This window comes from Mytilus trossulus, chromosome 10 (genome assembly GCF_036588685.1).
Source record: "Mytilus trossulus isolate FHL-02 chromosome 10, PNRI_Mtr1.1.1.hap1, whole genome shotgun sequence".
In the NCBI taxonomy this organism is placed as follows: Eukaryota; Metazoa; Mollusca; class Bivalvia; order Mytilida; family Mytilidae; genus Mytilus; species Mytilus trossulus.
In genome coordinates, this window is record NC_086382.1 from 69,040,201 (window position 1) to 69,062,765 (window position 22,565).

Sequence of the window (22,565 nt, forward strand, 5' to 3'; positions counted from 1 at the left end):
TGGTTCTAGTGCATTTGTTTTTAATGACGTTCATTTAACTATCACATGTGAATGCAAATGCATTCTTAATTTTATAGCATTCGAGTACCTTGTTGTCTTGATAATAAGTTCTTTCGTGCTCTTGCTTCAAGTGTTTCTCAAGCTAATATCTCTAAGGAATGACATAAATAGGTAGATCAAGCATACTTGCTAGGAAGACTCTGTAATGCAGATTAAGAATTTCAATAAAGAAGGATGCAGTAGTAGGCAACGTTTGAAATAGAACATACAAAAGACAATAATGTAAGAATGTATAGCTCCACAAGGTAGTGATCGGATCATTGGGCCCCCTACATTTGCCACTGCAAAGGTACATATGGTCAGTCAAAAACTCTATACTAAAGAAAGACGGATTATTCCACGGCAAAATGAATTACCAGAATACCATTTAATTAAGTACAATATATCCAAGACGAAAGAACGGACAGCCACAGATATATAAAGATGGCAAGACGGGATGAATAGCGTTTGATCGTCAGATTGTTAAACAATGATAATGAGGAAAATCAGAATATAATAGATAAAAAAAATCATACATATTTATTTTTAAGTCTTAAATGTATACTTATAGGACATTCTTGTCATCTTTTAAGACATATTTATGGTTGCATTTCATTGATACCACTGTTTCAAAAGCCACACCCCTTTTTGGAAGATATACACATAGATATTTTGTTTTGTTAAAGTACTAGTTCTTTGATATGCTATCTATGTTTCATCTCATAGAGATATTACTTGGTTATGTTACAAGTATACAAACACATGGTAGCGGCGAAAATTGATTTCCGAGGAAGACTCAAGGTAAGGTTTGATGAAGTACAGAATTTAATATAAGTTTAAACCCTTAGAGGTACGTTGTATAAACATGCTGAAAATATGCCGCACAGTCCTTGGTTTTGACGTGCAAATAAAAAAAGTAGTGCATATCAACGTTCCGTTCTAGTATATACTATTTTACGAATCTTCATGGTAATCCTGCCAAGGGGGTTCCTGTGTAAAAGCATATTGCCTACATTTATTTTCTTATGTTTTTTGTCTAATCATTAATATTTTGTTTTACTTCTTAGTGAGCAACATATTCTGACACAACTGAGGCGTTAAGAATTGAAATAAAATACAATGGTATTTTTTTCAGTTAGTCAACATACTGGAAAAATGTTTGGGTGGCAATAAAACAAGTATAAAAACGTACACATACATTACTGATCGCTTTTCTGAATTAAGTACCACTTACATGTATTACGAAAGTGATCAAGACCAAATGCAAGCTACAACAAAAGTTATAACTAGACCAGAAAGATGTGGACGAGCATGTATGCAGACAATCGCAAAAAGACTCAACACATTCATGACATGGCAATGTACTAGAATTTGGCCGAAACACTTAGCAGAGGCAGGATTCTTTAGAACAGGAGAAACAACCGTTCAGTGTTATAAATGTGGAATAATATTAGATACGGATTACTTCCAGACATTTCCGAAAAACATTCATAAGTTGGTATCCCCTGAGTGTACCTTTTCTGTCGCACTAGAAAAGGGTGAACAAATATAAACTCTCAACAAAAATGATACGGATAAAAATATATTATGAACTACTATCACATTAGATCATAACTATTATGTGGTTGCATTAAGCATTTACAATTCATTAATGATGTAAACCATTCACATTGCTATACACTGTGGATTCATTTATTTTAGATGATATCAATTTTCGTGGATAGAAGAACACTTGCATTTCGTGAATATTTAATTTGGTGGTTTTGCATACATCCGTACTGTTGCTCATGTTATTTCAAACCCTGTATTAATGCTGGGAAGGTACTGGATTTTAATTTTGTTTTATTCTCTGCAATCCCATGTTTTCATTATGACATTTTCAGTAGCTAATGGTGTTTACTGTACACTTTTTACTGCTTATTTAATCGCTTGCTGAAGTTCATGCAGAATTGCCGGAGTGCAAACAGTGTAATTCAATATTACCTCTGTGCAGTCTTTTGAACCTCTGTTGAAAGCATTCTATTTAAATGGATTGTGAATATGTTAGTTTTATAAATCTCCTGTGCATGAATGATTGAATGTTCGTCCATTTATTTCCATTTGCTTTGTAAATCAATAATTTACATCTATGTTGATTAAGGTTCCACTAAAGTCAAAATATAGGACACTTCATAAACATCTAAACTTTGCCTGTATTTTTCAACCTATAATGAATAAAGTCATAAACTATGAAAACATATGTTCATTAAAACATACTTTACATATACACACTGTGTAAATTGTAAATAAACTTGAAATTGTTATGTTGTGGCCAAACCGGTTCTTGGGGTGAACACTAAATTTTCAAAAAAATCTGCAGGCCTGAAAGACGACTTAATTTGCTTAAAACTGGTATGGACGAATACTATTACATGTAATGCAGGGCAAGCCATTGTTGATTTTTTATAAAATGTATTGATTTTCGAGTTTCAGTTAATTTCATGTATCTAAGTGAACGAATATGGAAGGTACAATACAGAAATTGGACAAATATGCCATTAAAACATATGTATGTGACAAATAAGCATAAGCTTGCCCTGCATTACATGTTACAGTATTCATCCATACCAATTTTAAGCAAATTAAGTCGTCTTGAAGGCCTGCAGATTTTTTTGAAAATTTAGTGTTCACCCCAAGAACCGGTTTGGCCACAACATAACAATTTCAAGTTTATTTCCAATTTACACTGTGTGTATATGTAAAGTATGTTTAAATGAACATATGTTTTCATAGTTTATGACTTTATTCATTATAGGTTGAAAAATACAGGCAAAGTTTAGATGTTTATGAAGTGTCCTATATTTTGACTTTAGTGGAACCTTAAGCATCAATCAATGCACATAATATTTATATGTATATGAAAGTAATTTTTGATTTTGAAAATTATAAGACTTGTTATACCAGGCCGCAACTACAACACTATGATATTATGGAAACTTCATGTTTACACCAAAGCTCTTTTTATGATATTTATCATATGATATTGTCCATGAAATGTCTCTTCCAAATTTGTGGGCCATAAACGATCCAAGTGTTAGAATCCCTTTTATTTCTCATCATAAATTGATATTAAGGGTTCCAACTTGCAGTTGGATGTATACCCAAAAGTATTAACATTAACAGTTCGATTTAGTGTGAAATATTTGTCATAATCTTGGACAGTGTTAGATATTTTCCATATGTTCATGTCATGGGAGTAATATTTCGTTTATATAATAATCCTGTTTTACATCTAAAACTAATCATGATCGTTCCTTCCCCTCTTAACATTAACAAGTTTTATTTTTGCATATCAATATTTTGTTATGTATTTTATGCTTTGTAGATCTATCAATTTGTAATTCTCACAAAATGTTGAATAAAGACAAAATCCGTGACTACATTTATAAATGAAAGACCAAATATAGTTGAGAAGGTTTTACAACTTGGTCGATACCAATGATGGTGGACTTTCCATCCCCATCCAAGTAGAAGGTGCTGCTATATGCTCTCATGATTTACTACTATTATGATCACCAAAAATGGTACATAGCCATTAAACATGTTGACTGGCTATATATATATAACTTCAAGAAAAAGGTTTAATAAGGATTTTTGCTATTTGTCATATTTGTAGATCTTGTCTTGCTGATCATTTTTGCATTTAAAGTTTCTATCTATTTTTTAATACTTTTCTAGATAAAAGGCAAACAAACGCTACAAAATTCAGTAAAATAGTCCTTTAAACTAATAACAGATTTGATGTCAATAAACCCTATGTAGGTCTCATTATTCTGAACAGTTTTCCCCGTCAGATGTTTTTCATGATAATATCTAAACAATGGAATTTACCCTTATGTTTCATTTTTAGCCATGTCTAAACTTGATATCCCAATAATGATTGTGGCCATGGTCAAATTTGTTAAATTTTGCCCGGAAGTTGCAGAACAGTTGATTTCTGGAAAAGGACAATAACTGACGACAAACACCAAGTGATCAGAAAAGCTCACTTGCAATATAAGCCAAATGAGTAAAAAAACTGCCATTCAAGAACAATAAATCATTTACTTTTGAAAAGAAAAGTAAACAAGAATGTGTCCACAGTTCACGGATGCCCCACTCGCACTATCATTTTCTATGTTTACTGGACTGTGAAATTGGAATAAATTCTCTAATTTGGCATTAAAATTAGAATGATCTTATCAAAGGGAACATGTTTACTATGTTTCAAGTTGATTGGACTTCAACTTCATCAAAAACTACCTTGACCAAAAACTTTAACCTGAAGTGTAACAGACGGACGAACGAACAGACGGACGAACGAACGCACAGACAAGAAAACTTAATGCCCCTATACTATCGTAGGTGGGGCATAAAAATGTTTTCGATTATAATTTAATGTTTCCCCTAACCTAAAATGTCCATCATTTCTTATTGTATTTCAAATGTGTCTTCATGGTAATAGGGTAAAGGTCAATATGACCATTTTATCTGGCATATTCAATTGGTTTAGTAAAGAAAAAGGTCTATGATAATTAGATCATTGCACCTGTTTACCCCTGTTTGCCATATGAAACTTTCCATCAGGTCCAAAGATTTTTGGGATCTAGTAAAGATATTTGAAAATCTTAATTTCTAGACCCTTTTTGGTCCCTTAAAGCAAGACCAGACTTCTCATCAAAACCAACATATTAATAGCTGTTTATTTGTAAAGCAAGTATAAGGACCATTTCTACATTCAGTTGATAAAAAAATATCAAAAAGTTTTTCAGTTTTACCTTGCCTTTCGAAGGTGGCCAATTTTGACTGAGCTAAAAAGATTCTAGTGCCAGACAGACAATTCATCAGAAACAGCATGGGAATTTTCAGTGGTGTTCCACAACTAAAATGATTGTTCACATCAAAACGTATTCTTCTTACAAATTTTGGCTTTTATTTCATTCAAATGTATAAAAACAGCTAAAATGATGTGAATGAAATAGTCCTTGGTTTGGTGTGAATGACTGATCTATGTCAGCTATAACCATATAACTATGTCATCAAAATTTTCAAATTCTGAATTATTTCATCATTAAGTCTTAAATGCCATTTCTAGTATAAATGTTTGGATTTCAATATAATTTTTTACATTTATTAGACTTCACCACTTACATACATGACATATATACATTATACAGGTTTTCTCTGAAAACACGGTTTTAAAAATCAAAAAGAGTTCTGACAATACAAAAGAGTACAAACTAATTAGTGAATTTCTATTCAAATCTTTGAATGAATTCTGTCATGTCATATTAGTACATTGTAATTCTTATCAGTGTAGAATCATTAAACATAGAGGTCTATATCAACAAGATATGGGTACACATCACCGGACAGTAACCCAGCAACTTGATTGACCCATACACATCTATAAATGTTTAACGTGTCATTCTGACTTCTCTAATCCCTTCAGTCTCTCTAGTAATGGTGGATGAGAGTAGTTCCATGAAGAGTACAGCCAATCAGTGACAGGGAATCCTAGATTGTCTTTGTTAAGTTTGATTAAAGATGATTTTAATTCCTTGGCCATCTTCAATGATTTAGCAAATGCATCTGCTTGGAACTCAAACCTTCTACTATTTACTGTCATCAAAAAGTTGAGAATCTGAAATAAGATTTTTGTACACGTGAAAGTTCATACACCATTAAGTATCAGGTGAAATATTTGAATCTCAGTCTGATAATATTTTTTGTAATAATAGTATTTAATTATATTTATTATATACTTAGCATAAGCCATTATTTCCCACCCGGGCTGATAACCCATAGCAGGGGCATCTCGTGCACAAAACCCATAATAGTGCCTCTCGTGCAAGTTACTTCTGGTGTTTCTGGTATCGGTTGTTTACTTTTTCATTGTGGCGTCAGATTTTTTTTATGAAGATCTCAAAATTTACGGGAACTTTTGTGGGGATAATTAAGTACTTGCTAACAAATGCCATTGACAGTTATGAATCATTTTATAGTACAACAAACATGGAGTAATAATGATCATAAAACTCTTCCAAATTTTCAATGTTTCAAAATGCCTCTATAGGAAATGTAACCATAAATATATACGAAGGTAGTGATGCTGTTGTTGGACAATTATAGTATATTTGACTTACATAATTTATATATATAATAAACTTCTTTATAAAGTTTTTGACTGTTTTAGTTATTGCATTTGTTTATTTACCTTACATAAAACTACTGTCAGAAGTATATGATAACGGGATTAATACATGGCCTTTTCCATATCAGCCTGGGTATCATCTCTCGACCTATATCAGCACCTCGACTCCGTCTCGGGCTGATATGGGGTCTCTGGATAATATCCATGCTGATATGGAAAAGGCCATGTATTAATCTCTATGTATGCATGTTCACACAAAACTGGGAAAAGATAAAAGGACCCAAGGATAGACAGTCATATATGCATAGAGAACACGTAACATGCATAATGCCCTCTTTATCTAGCAGCAGGGGTATAAATCAAAATACTTGTAAGCACTGAAGGGTAAAGATTACTTTATTTTATCAATAGGAAATAAAACTATATATTGCATTGTATAGAGCATTGGATGTGTGGAATGCACTGTATTTTGTGTATCAAAAAGGTAGTGATAAGCTTTGGAAGATTTCAGTCAGTATCATAGGGTTTTGTTTGCATGTGATACAATATTAACCCAAAAACAACATAAGCTTGAAAAATCAAATTTGAATTGTTTTACATTGTCTTATCGTGGCCTTTTATGGCTGACTATGCAGTATGGGTTTTGCTCATTGTTGAAGGTCGTACAGTGACCTATAGTTGTTAATGTTTGTGTCATTTTGGTCTTTTGTGGATAGTTGTCTCAATGGCAATCATACCGCATCTTCTTTTTATATTAAGTTTTGTGGACTTTTGTTTTGGTTTTTTTTGCCATGTAAGTGCTCTCTGTCTTATTAATTTTGATTGTCTTGATGTTTTATACCATACTTACCACATGGTATGGTGAGAATATAAACTGGAATATAATGATGAGACCAATAATAATAGGTTTGGTGGTAAATCCAAAGGCAAGGTATAAATCATCTCTCTTAAACAACATGGCAAACAGCATAAAACACAGAAAAGTATTGACCTGGAAATATAAACAACATTACAAATAAACAAAATATATACAAGGTAAAATCTTTCAGTGTACACAAATTGCCTGGTAGAAATAAAGTTAAAATTAGGTATTTTCTTTTTTTTTCAAAGAATAGAAAACACAATTTAACTCATCTCACAAAGTGATGAAAATTTTAAAAACATTTCAGGGTTTTCTAAATTCACCTTAATAAACCTAACAATGTAGAAAATAACTTATTTCAAACTATATAAAACATGGAAAAAGAGATGCAGGGTATTAAAGGAATGAATTTAATACTTTTTCTGTCTATGAAGCAATAACATAAAAAATGTGGTGCACACTGGATATTTTAAAGTGTGAACCACATTTTTTATGCTATTTCGAATTGACAGAAAAGATATTAGAGACATTTCTTATAATTTAATTCTAAATTCTATTAAACCATGAAAAAACGTTGATGACATTATGGTCACATGAAAATGTTATGTCTATGAGCTGATAAACTAAACAATGTTAGCCAATCAGAAGATGCTTTAGATCCAAAATTAAACAAGTGAAACTGCGAGCTACTGCTCACTGATGATACCCCTGCCGCAAGTGGATAATATTAATAGTATAAAAATATGAAAGTGTTCGGTAAACATGAAGTTGTCGAGTGATAAATCTGAAAACGCATCACAAGGTATAGCTGACTTATATAAATCCTGAAACCAAATTTCAGAAATCCTTGTATTGTAGTTCCTGAGAAAAATGTGACGAAAATTTTCAACTTGGCTATCATGTGTAAAATCATACAAGTGTTCGGTGAACAGGAAGTTGTCAAGTGATAAATCTGAAAACCCATCATACCTTATAGCTGACTTATATAAATCCTGAAACCAAATTGCCGAAATCCTTGTATTATAGTTCCTGAGAAAAATGTGATGAAAATTTTCAACTTGGCTATCATGTGTAAAATCATACAAGTGTTCGGTAAACAGGAAGTTGTCAAGTGATCAATCTGAAAAAGCATCACACGGTAACGCTGACTTAGATAAACCATGAAACCAAATTTCAGAAATCCTTGTATTGTAGTTCCTGAGAAAAATGCGACGAAAAATATTCATGGGACGGACAGACTGACGGACTGACGGAAGGACAGACAGAGGTAAAACAGTATACCCCCCTTTTTTTAAAGCTGGGGTATAATTATATACATTTGTTAGTAAAACATGTATCAACAAGAATGTGTCAAAAGTACACGAATGCCCCACTCGCACTATCATTTTCGATGTTCAATGGACCATGAAATTGGATAAAAAATATAATTAGGCATTAAAATTAGAAAGATAATATCATAAGGAACATGTGTACAAAGTTTCAAGTTGATTGGACTTCAACTTCATCAAAAACTACCTTGACCAAAAACTTTAACCTGAAACATGCACTTTCATTTTCTATGTTCAGTAGACCGTAAAATTGGGGTCAAAAGTTTAATTTGGTTTAAAAATTAGAAAGATTATATCATAAGGAACATTTGTACTAAGTTTCAAGTTGATTGGACTTCAACTTAATCAAAAACTACCTTGACCAAAAACTTTAACCTGAAACGGGACAGACGGATGAACGGACAGACAGACGGACGAACGGACTCACAGACCAGAAAACATAATGCCCCTCTACTATCGTAGGTGGGGCATAAAAAGGTCATGATCAAGTGTACTAAGTTTCAAGTGGATTGGACTTCAGCTTCATCAAAAACTACCTTGACCAAAAACTTTAACCTGAAACTCCCACTTTCATTTTCAATGTTCAATGGACCGTAAAATTGTGGTCAAAAGTCTAGTTTGGCTTTAAAATCAGAAAGATCATATCATAAGCAACAAGTGAACTAAGTTTCAAGTTGATTGGACTTCAGCTTAATCAAAAACTACCTTGACCAAAAACTTTAACCTGAAACTCCCACTTTCATTTTCTATGTTCAGTGGACCATAAAATTGTGGTCAAAAGTCTAATTTGGCTTTAAAATTAGAAAGATCATATCATAAGCAACAAGTGGATTAAGTTTCAAGTTGATTGGACTTCAGCTTCATCAAAAACAACCTTGACCAAAAACTTTAACTTGTGGACGAACGAACAGACAGACGAACGAACTAACGGAGCCACATACCAGAAAACATTACGCCCCTATATTATCGTAGGTGGGGCATAAAAATATAATTAGATGAATGTATTGTATTTTAAGTTCAGACAGCATCAATTGGTGATTTGATGGTAGTGAATTAAGAAATTAGTATTTGCATCCATCAATCACAAATTGGTGCTGTTAGAGCTTTATATACAATATAGTTAACTCTATTCTAATAAAACCAGCTGAAAACAATGTCAAAATGTTTCATTATGTGCAGGCAGGAACATTTTCATAGCATCATGTAATTGATGCATTAAAAAATGGGTGATCATGACATTATCTGATCAAAATGAATATAACAAGCAATGTTGTATTAGAATTGCCATTTGATAGCTTAACTTGTTTGTCATGATTCAATCAGCCATAAAGATTGAGAAATAAAGAAATTAAATATAACAAATCCTGACTTACATTACTTATTATAAGATTTTTTAGATTGTGATTGAGTTTCCAGTGACCTAATTCATGACCTAGAACAGCCAGAATTTCATCATCATTACAGCCTTGTTTCTTATGTTTCTTCTCATCTCCCTCTCCTTTCTTCCCTGTATCTTCTTCCACTTTCTTTTCTTCTGTCTTTCCTTCTTGTACATCTTTTCCTTCTGTGTTTTCCTACATAGATATAAAAGAATATCCACAGTATTTCCTAATTTTTAACATCTTTTAAAGCTAGGATGCCTGAATATTTTCATGCTATACTGTTATTGTTACATTTTGAAATACATTATATTAAATGAATAAGAGCGATTAAAGTTGAGTCTTTGAAAAGAAATAAGACATGCAAAATTTGACCTTCAAATAGAGTGACAAAGGACAGAATGGCAACATGGTCTATTTTAATCTAATTACTGAATCCAACTTGAAAAAATACAACTTATATTGATTTCAAGTATACCGAATTGTTCATGACTTTCGATCAATCTCAGTCACCTACCTTCTGGTCAGAAAAAATGGAATGAAAGAGCAAAATATATTTTATTTTAATTTATTTGCCTGTCACTTAACTTAAATTCTTTTACTTTGACTGAGCGAATAACTCTTATCCATAACTCCGAATAGAAACAAGTGTCTTTAAAAATCTAAGATAGAGAAGACTCATATGTATGATTAACTTGTGTCTAATACATTTTTCTTTAATCATGTTAATTCAGCAAACAAAATATGTTTCAACTGAACTAAACTAAAAATCCTAATTTGAACTATATATAGTTATAGTTATAAATACCTGCGGTTTCTTTTCTTCCTCCTCTTTATTCAATGGAGAATAATCTTCTAACAATGTATCGAATAATACTATCCTCTTATTCTTAAAGAAACCATAGAAGTAAGCATTGCTGTGAGCTGATCTTTTAGATCCTGTCAAAATATTTATGGAACAGTTAAATTGAGCATCTAATAAAATTTGGTATATGCAACAAAACATTATTTATTTAAATGAAAATACAATCATAAATGTGTTATTTGTGGCCTAGGGGAGATAATCCTAATAAATTTAAATTTTCATCAATTTTAATTTAATCATTTGTAAATTGTCAAAGTATAAGTTCTTAATCTGATTATTTTTCTTCCAGATTATATTCTTTTAAAAATGTTCCTTAACCATCCTTGTATTGAATCTCAAAATACTTATATGTATTTAAATTGTAACAGAATATCAAATGACAACTATGAAACTAACATGTTTTCTAAATTTTGAGGTAAATATTATGTCTGATCTCAATCTCAACGCCATCACGAGTTGATTGACCGTTATGGAATAACTGTTTCACAGATTATATCGGATATGTTCATTATGTCGTAACGACAATCCACTTCCCTTTTCACCAAAGTGACCTACTGAATCAGACTAATTACCAGGTTTGTAATAAGATGAGCAACAGGACAGGTTCTGCATGTGGAGCAGAATCTGCTTACCCTTTTGGAGCACCTGAGATCAACCCCCATTTTTTTCAGTCTTTAGTTTTCTATGTTGTGTCTCTTGAACTTAAATTAGTTTGTCTGTTTGTCTTTTTCTTTTTTAGCCATTGTCAGTTCATATTGGATCTATGAGATTGACTATTCCTCTGGTGACTTTCTCCGCTAGAATTGTTTCATTGAAAATAATTTAAAAATCCGCTAGAATTGTTTCATTGAAAATAATTTAAAAATAAGAAACTGAAAGACTGAATATAAATTAAGATTGTTTCAATTAAACATGTCTATTTCCTTTTGAAAGTAATAACTACATGTTCTTGTGCTTTTTGATTACCTTCAACAACAAAAAGTTTCTTTAAAGGGAAGTCAATGCTGGCAGCCAAAGCTTCTATCCTGGACCTCAGATCTCCATCAGGTAAGGGAGTAAATTTATCAAAAAGTGGAGCTATGTAGTCAGCATAAACAGTGATTAATACCTAAAGAAAATAGAAATTTATGATTGATAAACAAGTGTAAAGGCTTGAAAGGTGTATAGGACCTATTCATGTATTGCCATGATGTAGGTACAAAACATTCAGATATTATTGCAAGGTTCTTATTTTTGCTAATTAAGGGACTAGCCATGCTAGCTAAGTATTGCAATAATTAAAACTTGAATTCTGATTTCAAATACCTACACCAAGTATTTTTCTTATTTCTTGAACTATCACCATCATCACAATAAATGCAATCGATAGTTTCTGAATTTACAGCCTAAATATTTTTTGTATATGAATAGATCAGTACTGGACGATGTTCCTATTTTGATAAAAAAAAATATGTTCAGACAATACATAAACATTTGATTATCAAGGTTATGCATATGGTGTCTCAAATTTTATTCAACAATAAATGTGAAATTTTTGATTTTTTTTTAAAATAGATAATTACCTCGTGAATCACTGTTTACATTTACTTAGAAGAAATTTTTCCAAGTATTCCTTATTTTGATTGATTAATTTGTTACCTGGATACATGATGCTGATACATATTTCTTTGTTTCAGGATTCACGGTACATTGGAAATTTATCCATAAAATTCATTTATGTAGAGGAGATATTATTATTAAAAATGATGTCTTAATAATTATTTTGAAATGGTCTAAAACTATTCAGTTTGGACAAGGAAAGTTTAGAATTTCCATTTCTAGTATTCAGTGGAGTATTTTATGTCCAGTTAATGCAAATAAGAATATGATAGAAGCTATTCCTGCTGTTTTAAAAAAGAAAACTGCATTTTTTTAAAATTAAAAAGGGACACATACTACCCATTACAAAATAAGCCTAGAATAAAACTGTTGATGTGAGGTCATGGCGCTGAGTCAATGGTAAGTACAAAGTATACAGATTACTTGAAAGCAATCCCAAAAATAATAAGTATGTAATAATTGACAACATGATCCATAGAATGGAGGTAAAATGGCCATTGCAGTCTTTCATGCAATTATTTGTGATGTTAATACACTATACTTGTAAACCATATCTTTATATCTTTAAAGAAAATTAGGATGCACTTACCAAAGAGACAACAAATATAAACAACCAACAGTAAATAAAGAAGTAGTCCCCTCCAATCTTTATAATGTAGATAAGTAAAGCTGTGATAGGCATTGCTAAGGCCATACCTACAACTAACTTCTTTATGCTGTCTTTAATGTAAAATGGTAAGGTCTGAAAGTATAAAATATATAATGAAATATCCTAGCAACTGGTACTGAAAAGAATGATTTGAAGGCTCTAATAAAGGCTATAGCTATCAAATAAGAAAAAGCTGTAACTTCAAGTAAATTTATGACAGCCACTTTTAAAGTTCCAGTCTGCAACTTAAGCTACTAGTTGGATGCCCCAGACTAGTAAAATTTCATTCATTCTAATAAGTTTTTCTCAAAATTTGGTTTAGACTAAAAATAAAAATGTCAAGAATATTGGTCTTCAAATTAGTAATTAGAAATTAGAAATGATTTTAGTGCAGACTACATTTCCTAAACTTTATCCAGCAATCAGCCGTTTTACTAAGTGAATGAGTATTACCTCTACTATATACTACTTAATATTTTATGTGCTAGCTCACAACTGTAGGTCACATTCCAGAAGAAGTCCTGTGACCCTACCATAACACTGGTACTGACTTAATGACAACAAGTCTTTGTTCTTACTCCTACAGTATGTGTGCTTTAACACATGTTAATTCAAGAAGCAGAAATTATCAATTTTCAAATCTTTGGATAGACCCAGCAGGTTCCAATCCATGAGCTTTGACACTAGAGGCAAACTTGCTTCAGGGGTGGTTGCAAATATAAGATATACATTCTGATCTTTGGTCTCTTTGACACATTCCCTGTTTTATAGCATGTACAAACAACCTTTTGGTATATCAGTCAGGGGTACTACTTGTACAAGTGTATTTTATTTACTTGAAGAAGTAAAAAAAAATATACACATATAAGTAAATTTGTAGGATACTTAAACAAGTGAATTTTATTTACTTGTATAGGTAAAAAAAAATGGCTTAGTTATGTCCCTTAAGCATTTAGAATTTTTTACTTGTACAAGTAAAAAAATCATCCTTTCTTCTTTTCTTGAATTCTTAAGATTTCTTTGCTCTAATAGAATTTTAAATTGTGTACCCTTTACAGATGTCTTTACTAATCATTTAAGTGTAATTTCATGGACAATAAAAGTCCCAGTTGTTTGTTATCTTCTTAACACTGCTCATTTACAAGCCCCAAAGGAGCAATTTTTGAAGGCCTTGCGCAAATATACAAGATCTTTGCTAAATCAGTTTCTTTGATGAATTAATGAGATGAAACATTGAACTTTAATGAAAAAATTTGAGCAAACCTGGGAAAAAATTTTAAAGGCATGATTTTACATCTTGAAACTTGAGGATTTTTGTTGGATTGTAAGATAAATTTACTTATACAAGTAAATTTTTTAGAAAATTAAGGGGAGATTATTCAAACATTATTTATTTACTTATATGTGTATATTTTTTTTCACTTCTTTAAGTAAATAAAATACACTTGTACAAGTAGTACCCCTGACTGTATATGAATATAAACAAATATCCTCTCCTAAAAAAAGTATTCAGATCAAGAACAGTAACTGTTACATTTAAATTATTGTTTATGTAGTATTTCAATTAACATAGTTAAGCTTTCTCTTAACAATGCTTAATGCTAAATGTAAAAGCCAAATCTTTTAAAAAAGAAATTAATAAATAAATCACTTTGAATAAGTTACTAAACATATATGCACTAAACATTAATTGAATAATATATTGCATAGTAACTTACACTTTCAGAAAAGAAATATATATAGGTTCAGGAAAATTTTAACATTCACCCATACCTGTTTATTGAAGCCATGTTTTTCTTCCAATACAAAAGTACTGTACAATGCCCATGGCTGTGATGTAATAGTGCTGTACAACTGGGCATACAACATAAATACTATGGACAGTAGTATCTGAAATAAAGTAATATACAATGACCATGGCTGTGATGTAATAGTGCTGTACAACTGGGCATACAACATAAATACTATGGACAGTAGTATCTGTAATAACGTAATATACAATGCCCATGGCTGTGATGTTATAGTGCTGTACAACTGGGCATACAACATAAATACTATGGACAGTAGTATCTGAAATAAAGTAATATACAATGACCATGACTGTGATGTAATAGTGCTGTACAACTGGGCATACAACATAAATACTATGGACAGTAGTATCTGTAATAAAGTAATATACAATGACCAGGGTTGTGATGTTATAGTGCTGTATAACTGGGCATACAACATAAATACTATGGACAGCAGTATCTGAAATAAAGTAATATACAATGACCAGAGTTGTGATGATATAGTGCTGTACAACTGGGCATACAACATAAATACTATGGACAGCAGTATCTGTAATAAAGTACTGTACAATGCCCATGGCTGTGATGTAATAGTGCTGTACAACTGGGCATACAACATAAATACTATGGACAGTAGTATCTGAAATAAAGTAATATACAATGACCAGGGTTGTGATGTTATAGTGCTGTATAACTGGGCATACAACATAAATACTATGGACAGCAGTATCTGAAATAAAGTAATATACAATGACCAGAGTTGTGATGATATAGTGCTGTACAACTGGGCATACAACATAAATACTATGGACAGTAGTATCTGTAATAAAGTAATATACAATGACCATGACTGTGATGTAATAGTGCTGTACAACTGGGCATACAACATAAATACTATAGACAGCAGTATCTGTAATAAAGTAATATACAATGACCAGGGTTGTGATGTTATAGTGCTGTATAACTGGGCATACAACATAAATACTATGGACAGCAGTATCTGAAATAAAGTAATATACAATGACCAGAGTTGTGATGATATAGTGCTGTACAACTGGGCATACAACATAAATACTATGGACAGTAGTATCTGAAATAAAGTAATATACAATGACCATGGCTGTGATGTTATAGTGCTGTACAACTGGGCATACAACATAAATACTATGGACAGTAGTATCTGTAATAAAGTAATATACAATGACCAGGGTTGTGATGTTATAGTGCTGTATAACTGGGCATACAACATAAATACTATGGACAGCAGTATCTGAAATAAAGTAATATACAATGACCAGAGTTGTGATGATATAGTGCTGTACAACTGGGCATACAACATAAATACTATGGACAGTAGTATCTGAAATAAAGTAATATACAATGACCAGGGTTGTGATGTTATAGTGCTGTATAACTGGGCATACAACATAAATACTATGGACAGCAGTATCTGAAATAAAGTAATATACAATGACCAGAGTTGTGATGATATAGTGCTGTACAACTGGGCATACAACATAAATACTATGGACAGTAGTATCTGTAATAAAGTAATATACAATGACCATGGCTGTGATGTAATAGTGCTGTATAACTGGGCATACAACATAAATACTATGGACAGTAGTATCTGTAATAAAGTACTATACAATGACCATGGCTGTGATGTAATAGTGCTGTACAACTGAGCATACAACATAAATACTATGGACAGTAGTATCTGTAATAAAGTACTATACAATGACCATGGCTGTGATGTAATAGTGCTGTATAACTGGGCATACAACATAAATACTATGGACAGCAGTATCTGTAATAAAGTAATATACAATGACCATGGCTGTGATGTTATAGTGCTGTACAACTGGGCATACAGCATAAATACTATGGACAGCAGTATCTGTAATAAAGTAATATACAATGACCATGGCTGTGATGTTATAGTGCTGTACAACTGGGCATACAACATAAATACTATGGACAGTAGTATCTGTAATAAAGTAATATACAATGACCATGGCTGTGATGTTATAGTGCTGTACAACTGGGCATACAGCATAAATACTATGGACAGCAGTATCTGTAATAAAGTAATATACAATGACCATGGCTGTGATGTAATAGTGCTGTACAACTGGGCATACAACATAAATACTATGGACAGCAGTATCTGTAATAACGTAATATACAATGACCATGGCTGTGATGTTATAGTGCTGTACAACTGGGCATACAATATAAATACTATGGACAGTAGTATCTGTAATAAAGTAATATACAATGACCATGGCTGTGATGTAATAGTGCTGTACAACTGGGCATACAACATAAATACTATGGACAGTAGTATCTGTAATAAAGTACTGTACAATGACCATGGCTGTGATGTAATAGTGCTGTACAACTGGGCATACAACATAAATACTATGGACAGTAGTATCTGTAATAAAGTACTGTACAATGACCATGGCTGTGATGTAATAGTGCTGTACAACTGGGCATACAACATAAATACTATGGACAGTAGTATCTGTAATAAAGTAATATACAATGACCATGGCTGTGATGTAATAGTGCTGTACAACTGGGCATACAGCATAAATACTATGGACAGTAGTATCTGTAATAAAGTAATATACAATGACCATGGCTGTGATGTTAAAGTGCTGTACAACTGGGCATACAACATAAATACTATGGACAGTAGTATCTGTAATAAAGTAATATACAATGACCATGGCTGTGATGTTATAGTGCTGTATAACTGGGCATACAACATAAATACTATAGACAGTAGTATCTGTAATAACGTAATATACAATGACCATGGCTGTGATGTTATAGTGCGGTACAACTGGGCATACAACATAAATACTATGGACAGTAGTATCTGTAATAACGTAATATACAATGACCATGGCTGTGATGTTATAGTGCGGTACAACTGGGCATACAACATAAATACTATGGACAGTAGTATCTGTAATAACGTAATATACAATGACCATGGCTGTGATGTTATAGTGCGGTACAACTGGGCATACAACATAAATACTATGGACAGTAGTATCTGTAATAACGTAATATACAATGACCATGGCTGTGATGTTATAGTGCGGTACAACTGGGCATACAACATAAATACTATGGACAGCAGTATCTGAAATAAAGTAATATACAATGACCATGGCTGTGATGTTATAGTGCTGTACAACTGGGCATACAACATAAATACTATGGACAGCAGTATCTGAAATAAAGTAATATACAATGCCCATGGCTGTGATGTTATAGTGCTGTACAACTGGGCATACAACATAAATACTATGGACAGCAGTATCTGAAACAAAGTAATATACAATGACCAGGGCTGTGATGTAATAGTGCTGTACAACTGGGCATACAGCATAAATACTATGGACAGCAGAATCTGCAAAAAAAAGTAATATACAATTGAACAAAAATCTTTAGTTAATAAATATAATTGCTAATATCTACATGATCTACATCAGTTAGTCTTAGGTAGATAGTTGTCTCATTAGCAATCATACAACATCTTTTTGTTTTGTAACTTAACCCAAAAATCAACATTAGAATGTACTTATTTCATATCATTATAAACATGTATACAAAGTTTCAAATTGATATAGATTTTTTGTAACAATAACTTCATAAAAAGTTTTAACAGATACAGAATGGACTACTGGGTAGAAAGATATGCAGAACAGACCCTTCTATGCTCCCATAATATAACTAACATCTGTAGGCACAGCAGAAAACAACATCAGTTCATTATGGTTCCATATTGCAGCTGTCACTCTAAGAAAAGGTGTAAGATCCGGTACAGGTATTGTACATAATGCAGAAATAAAGTATTTAAAATGAAGACCGTCATGATCATCAGCCCTAGATAAGCCTACCCTTAACAAACAATACAGGCAGGCTCTTTTCCATGATATGAGGGTTCACTGTCCCTGTTCTGGTTGTATATAATATATATCCTGAACAACTGAGGACATTCATTAAAGGAAGTCTACTACTACAGAATTTTGTCAGGCTAGACATGCTTTGGAAAGATAAATAGCAAACCCTTTAGATGATTCATTTATATTTCATGTGTTATTCAAATTACTATTTATCATTAAGTTGATAGAAAACAATTTGATTTACCTCATAATCTGGACCATAGCCAAAATATTCAATGGAATCTGTTGAAACTTTCCACATAAATGGAATTCCTCCAAATATCAGAATCAACTGAAATAATACAAAGAGTAATAATTGTAATTTGAAAATACATTCATATGCTCTAAAAAAAAAAAAAAAAAGTTTTTAGTATCAATATTGTGTCATAGATCAAATTTATTCATTCAGCATGTTCAGTGTATGTTTATGTGTTTTTGTTTATTATAATTTGATTAAGCTAAGCCATTTCAATTGATATTTTCTATCTTGTGATTTTTCACATTGTTTCAGGTTAGTGTGAAGGGTGACACCTGTTAAAATGTTTAATCCTGTTGGTGAGTGCTGCATTTGTTTGAACCTGTCATAAGTCAGGAACCTGTTTTACAACAGTCTTTGTTTGTTGATGTGGTTTATAATTGTTTCTTGTTTCTGGTTTTATATAATAGATTAGACAGTTTGTTTTCCTGTCTGAATGGTTTTACACAAGGTTTTTTTGGGGCCCTTCATAGCTTGTTGTTTAAGTGTTGAATGCTGTACTTTGACATCTAATGGTCTTATTTTACAAAATGTGACTTGGATGTAGAGTTGTCTCCTGGCACTCATACCACATCTTCTTATATCTATATGCTGAATAGCCTGGAGTTTATTTTCATAGATATAGGAAGATGTAGTGTAAGTGCCAATGAGACAACTCTCCATCATGTTTATATCTGAGATTTCAAACTAATTGCATAATAATTATGATATTGGTGTTTCACAAATCGTTGTTCCATATGTACATCCATATACATGTCTAAAAGCAGTAATATGCTTAATGATATTTAGGACTGGTCCACTTCATACAATATTTGAGAAACCCATGCTTAAAGTATGCAAGGTTTTTTTGATAAATATAAGCATAAAAACATTTGTAAAAGTACATGACAAACATTTGAACTGATAAACAAACCGATTAAAATTCATTGAAATATAAACCAATCCATTTATTCAACTTTGACCTTGGAAAAACTTACTGTGCTTTCTATTTGTGAATACAGTGAGCTCCAACAACCAAATGAACTCTTGTCCAGTCCATACAGTCTGGCTTTAGTAAAAGTCTCCTGGTCTAGAACCCCTTCTAAACTAGCTGGCACAGATTTCACTGTCCTATACAGATGTCTCTGAAAAACAGAAAAGAAACAATATAAAAATAACAAGGATCTGAGATGAGTATGATGAGACAACTATTATCAAAATTCAAATGAACAGTCAGGGGACTTATTGAAATAAGTGATTTTTAAATGTAAAACATGTAATATTTGAGTAGCAAATTAAAAGTTTTCTCACAAATTATTTTCAAATTGTGATTTGTAACCAAAATTTTAAACACATAGGTTTAAATAATATCTTTTCATAAGTAAAATTGAAAAAAATGAACTTTTTGCTTCTTTTAAGTAGCAAGGTTTATGCCTTTTACTGCTATCATTTAGCTGAAAATCCTATTTTAGTTGAAAAAATGATATAATAATTAGTTTTCTCCTTTGAATTGTTTTACATTGTCTTATCAGGTTCTTTTAATTTATAGCGGACTTTGCTCATTGTTGAAGGCCGTACGATGACCTATAGTTTTTAATAATTGTGTCATTTTGGTCTTTTGTGGATAGTTGCCTCATTGGCAATCATACCACATCTTCTTTTTTATATTACATAATGAACTGATACTTTCTAAACAGATTTTTCCAAGCAGTGGGAGTATTTTTCCTGTAAAGTTCAAGGTTGTAGCTTTCAGATTATGTAATAAAGTTCTACTGTTAGTGCGATAAAAATTTCACAGTGTCGCTATTCAGGGGTGTTGAAATTAGTGGGGGCTATTAAAATAATGATATTTCAAGAAGTGATTTTTTGGAAGAAAATTAGGTTTGATACATTAAACAAGTGATTTTTATGTCATTATCCTAGATTCAGTACAAGGTCATCACCTGAAATTACCTAGTTATCCTAGACAACACAGATGTGGGTTCTGATAATTTAAGAAACATAATTAGTCCCTGGATCATTAGTATTCTATATTTAACGCTACAATAAAATTAAATCACTTTTTCTAGTGATTAATTTGTACTAGTTACTTTTAAAAATAGGTGATTATTAAAGAAAGACAACTCTTACTTCCAATCTTTGAGGAAATAATCAGATAATGTTACTTAAATCAGTGATTTAGAAAATTACTCATTTAAGTAAGTCCCCTGACTGATGAAAGGGATTTTCTAGATACAGACATGCATTAGGTCATATTTCATTTGCTGCAGATTCATTTGTTTTATATATCAATATTCTATCCTTATTCATGTATGCTCTGTATGTCCCTTGTGGGCCCTTAATTGGAAATAAAATATGTTCTGTTCTGTTCTATACAGACAGGGGTACTACTTGTACAAGTAAATAATCTTTATTCACTTGAAGTTTTTCAAGAAGTAAATAATAATATTCTTATATAAGTAAATTTCATTACTCTTACAATGTTTGAATAATCTCCCCTTAATTTTCTTAAAAATTTACTTGTACATGAATAAGTACATGTATTTTTTTTACAATCCTTAAAAAATTTTTTTTTATTTTTTTGAAGAAACAACAAAAAGTGTTGGAAATATGCAAGATTAAAGTTTCGCTGTAGAAACAAAACATACAGATATAAAATTACGCATGGTTACAAAAATTTAAAAAAAAAATAGCCTGCCTGCCAGGTCTGTAAAATTTTCCCATGTTAGGCATGTTAGGGGAAACCAACAATTAATTTTCCATGGCCTTAAAAAAACATTTTTTGTGTTTTTCATTTAAAATCTTCAATGTTTTACTCATACCAAGCTATAAGTACATTCAGTATTTACACCAAAGCAACAAAGCAATTTAAAACAACAACCATGATTTTCCAATTATTCAACTGAAATTTGAATTAAAATTGGGCTCAAACGTGTAGAGTGTTAACAGACCTTGGGTGCGAATATGTAGGGTGTGAAAGTGTATTGGGCTCGAACCGACCTGATAAAATGTACTGGGATACAACAAGGATGCTATCCAGGGACTCACAGGTTTCAAAAATGTGGTTATGATGCGTCCAGCTCAATTTCTATGCGTCCATGAGGGGTGTACACGTCTAAGCAAGAACCCTGTAAATAGTCTTGCCAGGCGTCATAATTAATTGGACTAGATATAAACAAGTGCCTGTGATTTTGTATTGCCATTGCCATTTGGGCAAGTGGTCAATACCTGATACACGATTTGACATATGTTTGGGACTGACACACTGTATCGAGAAGAATAAATAACCTGTCGTGCTCCCAGATATTCCTCCCAAACGTACATCAGCCATGAGAAAGCTAAAACAGCCAAAAGTATGTTATTTTCGAGGATATCCATCGTCATTGTTAAAAACCGGAAGTGTGCTTAGCTTTCCGGTGTAAAATCTTACTCGGTACCGGGACAACGCGATTTTCCGAATAAAAACTAGAAAGTTTTGATGGTAGACACTGGAATCTCATCAACAATCTCCATAAACATGCTTCATCTGTAATAAAACTTAATGGAAAAACGTCAAATGAATTTATCATTTCACAAGAAGTGCGTCAGGGTGGTATTCTCAGTGCGGATCTTTACAAGATATATATAGACCCACTACTGCATCATTTACAACAATCTAAGTTAGGAAGTAAAATTGGCCATA

General features: G+C 32.0%; 1 protein-coding gene across 1 annotated transcript; it reads right to left on the minus strand.

Moving 5' to 3' along the window:
* Positions 1–5,174: 5,174 nt before the first annotated feature.
* Positions 5,175–22,307, minus strand: LOC134688422 (CAAX prenyl protease 1 homolog). The gene is made up of 10 exons (XM_063549127.1): positions 22,172–22,307; positions 19,882–20,028; positions 18,854–18,940; positions 14,667–14,783; positions 12,834–12,986; positions 11,612–11,753; positions 10,589–10,719; positions 9,775–9,975; positions 7,062–7,202; positions 5,175–5,701 (listed from the first exon to the last, which is right to left on the minus strand). Exons 1-10 carry the CDS (start codon positions 22,265–22,267, stop codon positions 5,483–5,485), a joined length of 1,434 nt encoding a protein of 477 aa, XP_063405197.1. The 5' UTR covers positions 22,268–22,307; the 3' UTR covers positions 5,175–5,482.
* Positions 22,308–22,565: the final 258 nt, after the last annotated feature.

What these genes read in the sequence shown, in the direction of transcription:
- LOC134688422 (XM_063549127.1), bottom strand. Translation starts at nt 22,267, where the DNA reads ATGACGATGGATATCCTCGAAAATAACATACTTTTGGCTGTTTTAGCT. An exon ending in GCTATGGTCCAGATTATGAG is followed by an intron (nt 14,784 to 18,853) that starts GTAAATCAAATT and finishes ACTTTATTTCAG; the next exon opens with ATACTACTGTCCATAGTATT. An exon ending in AAAATCTTATAATAAGTAAT is followed by an intron (nt 7,203 to 9,774) that starts GTAAGTCAGGAT and finishes TTATATTTCCAG; the next exon opens with GTCAATACTTTTCTGTGTTT.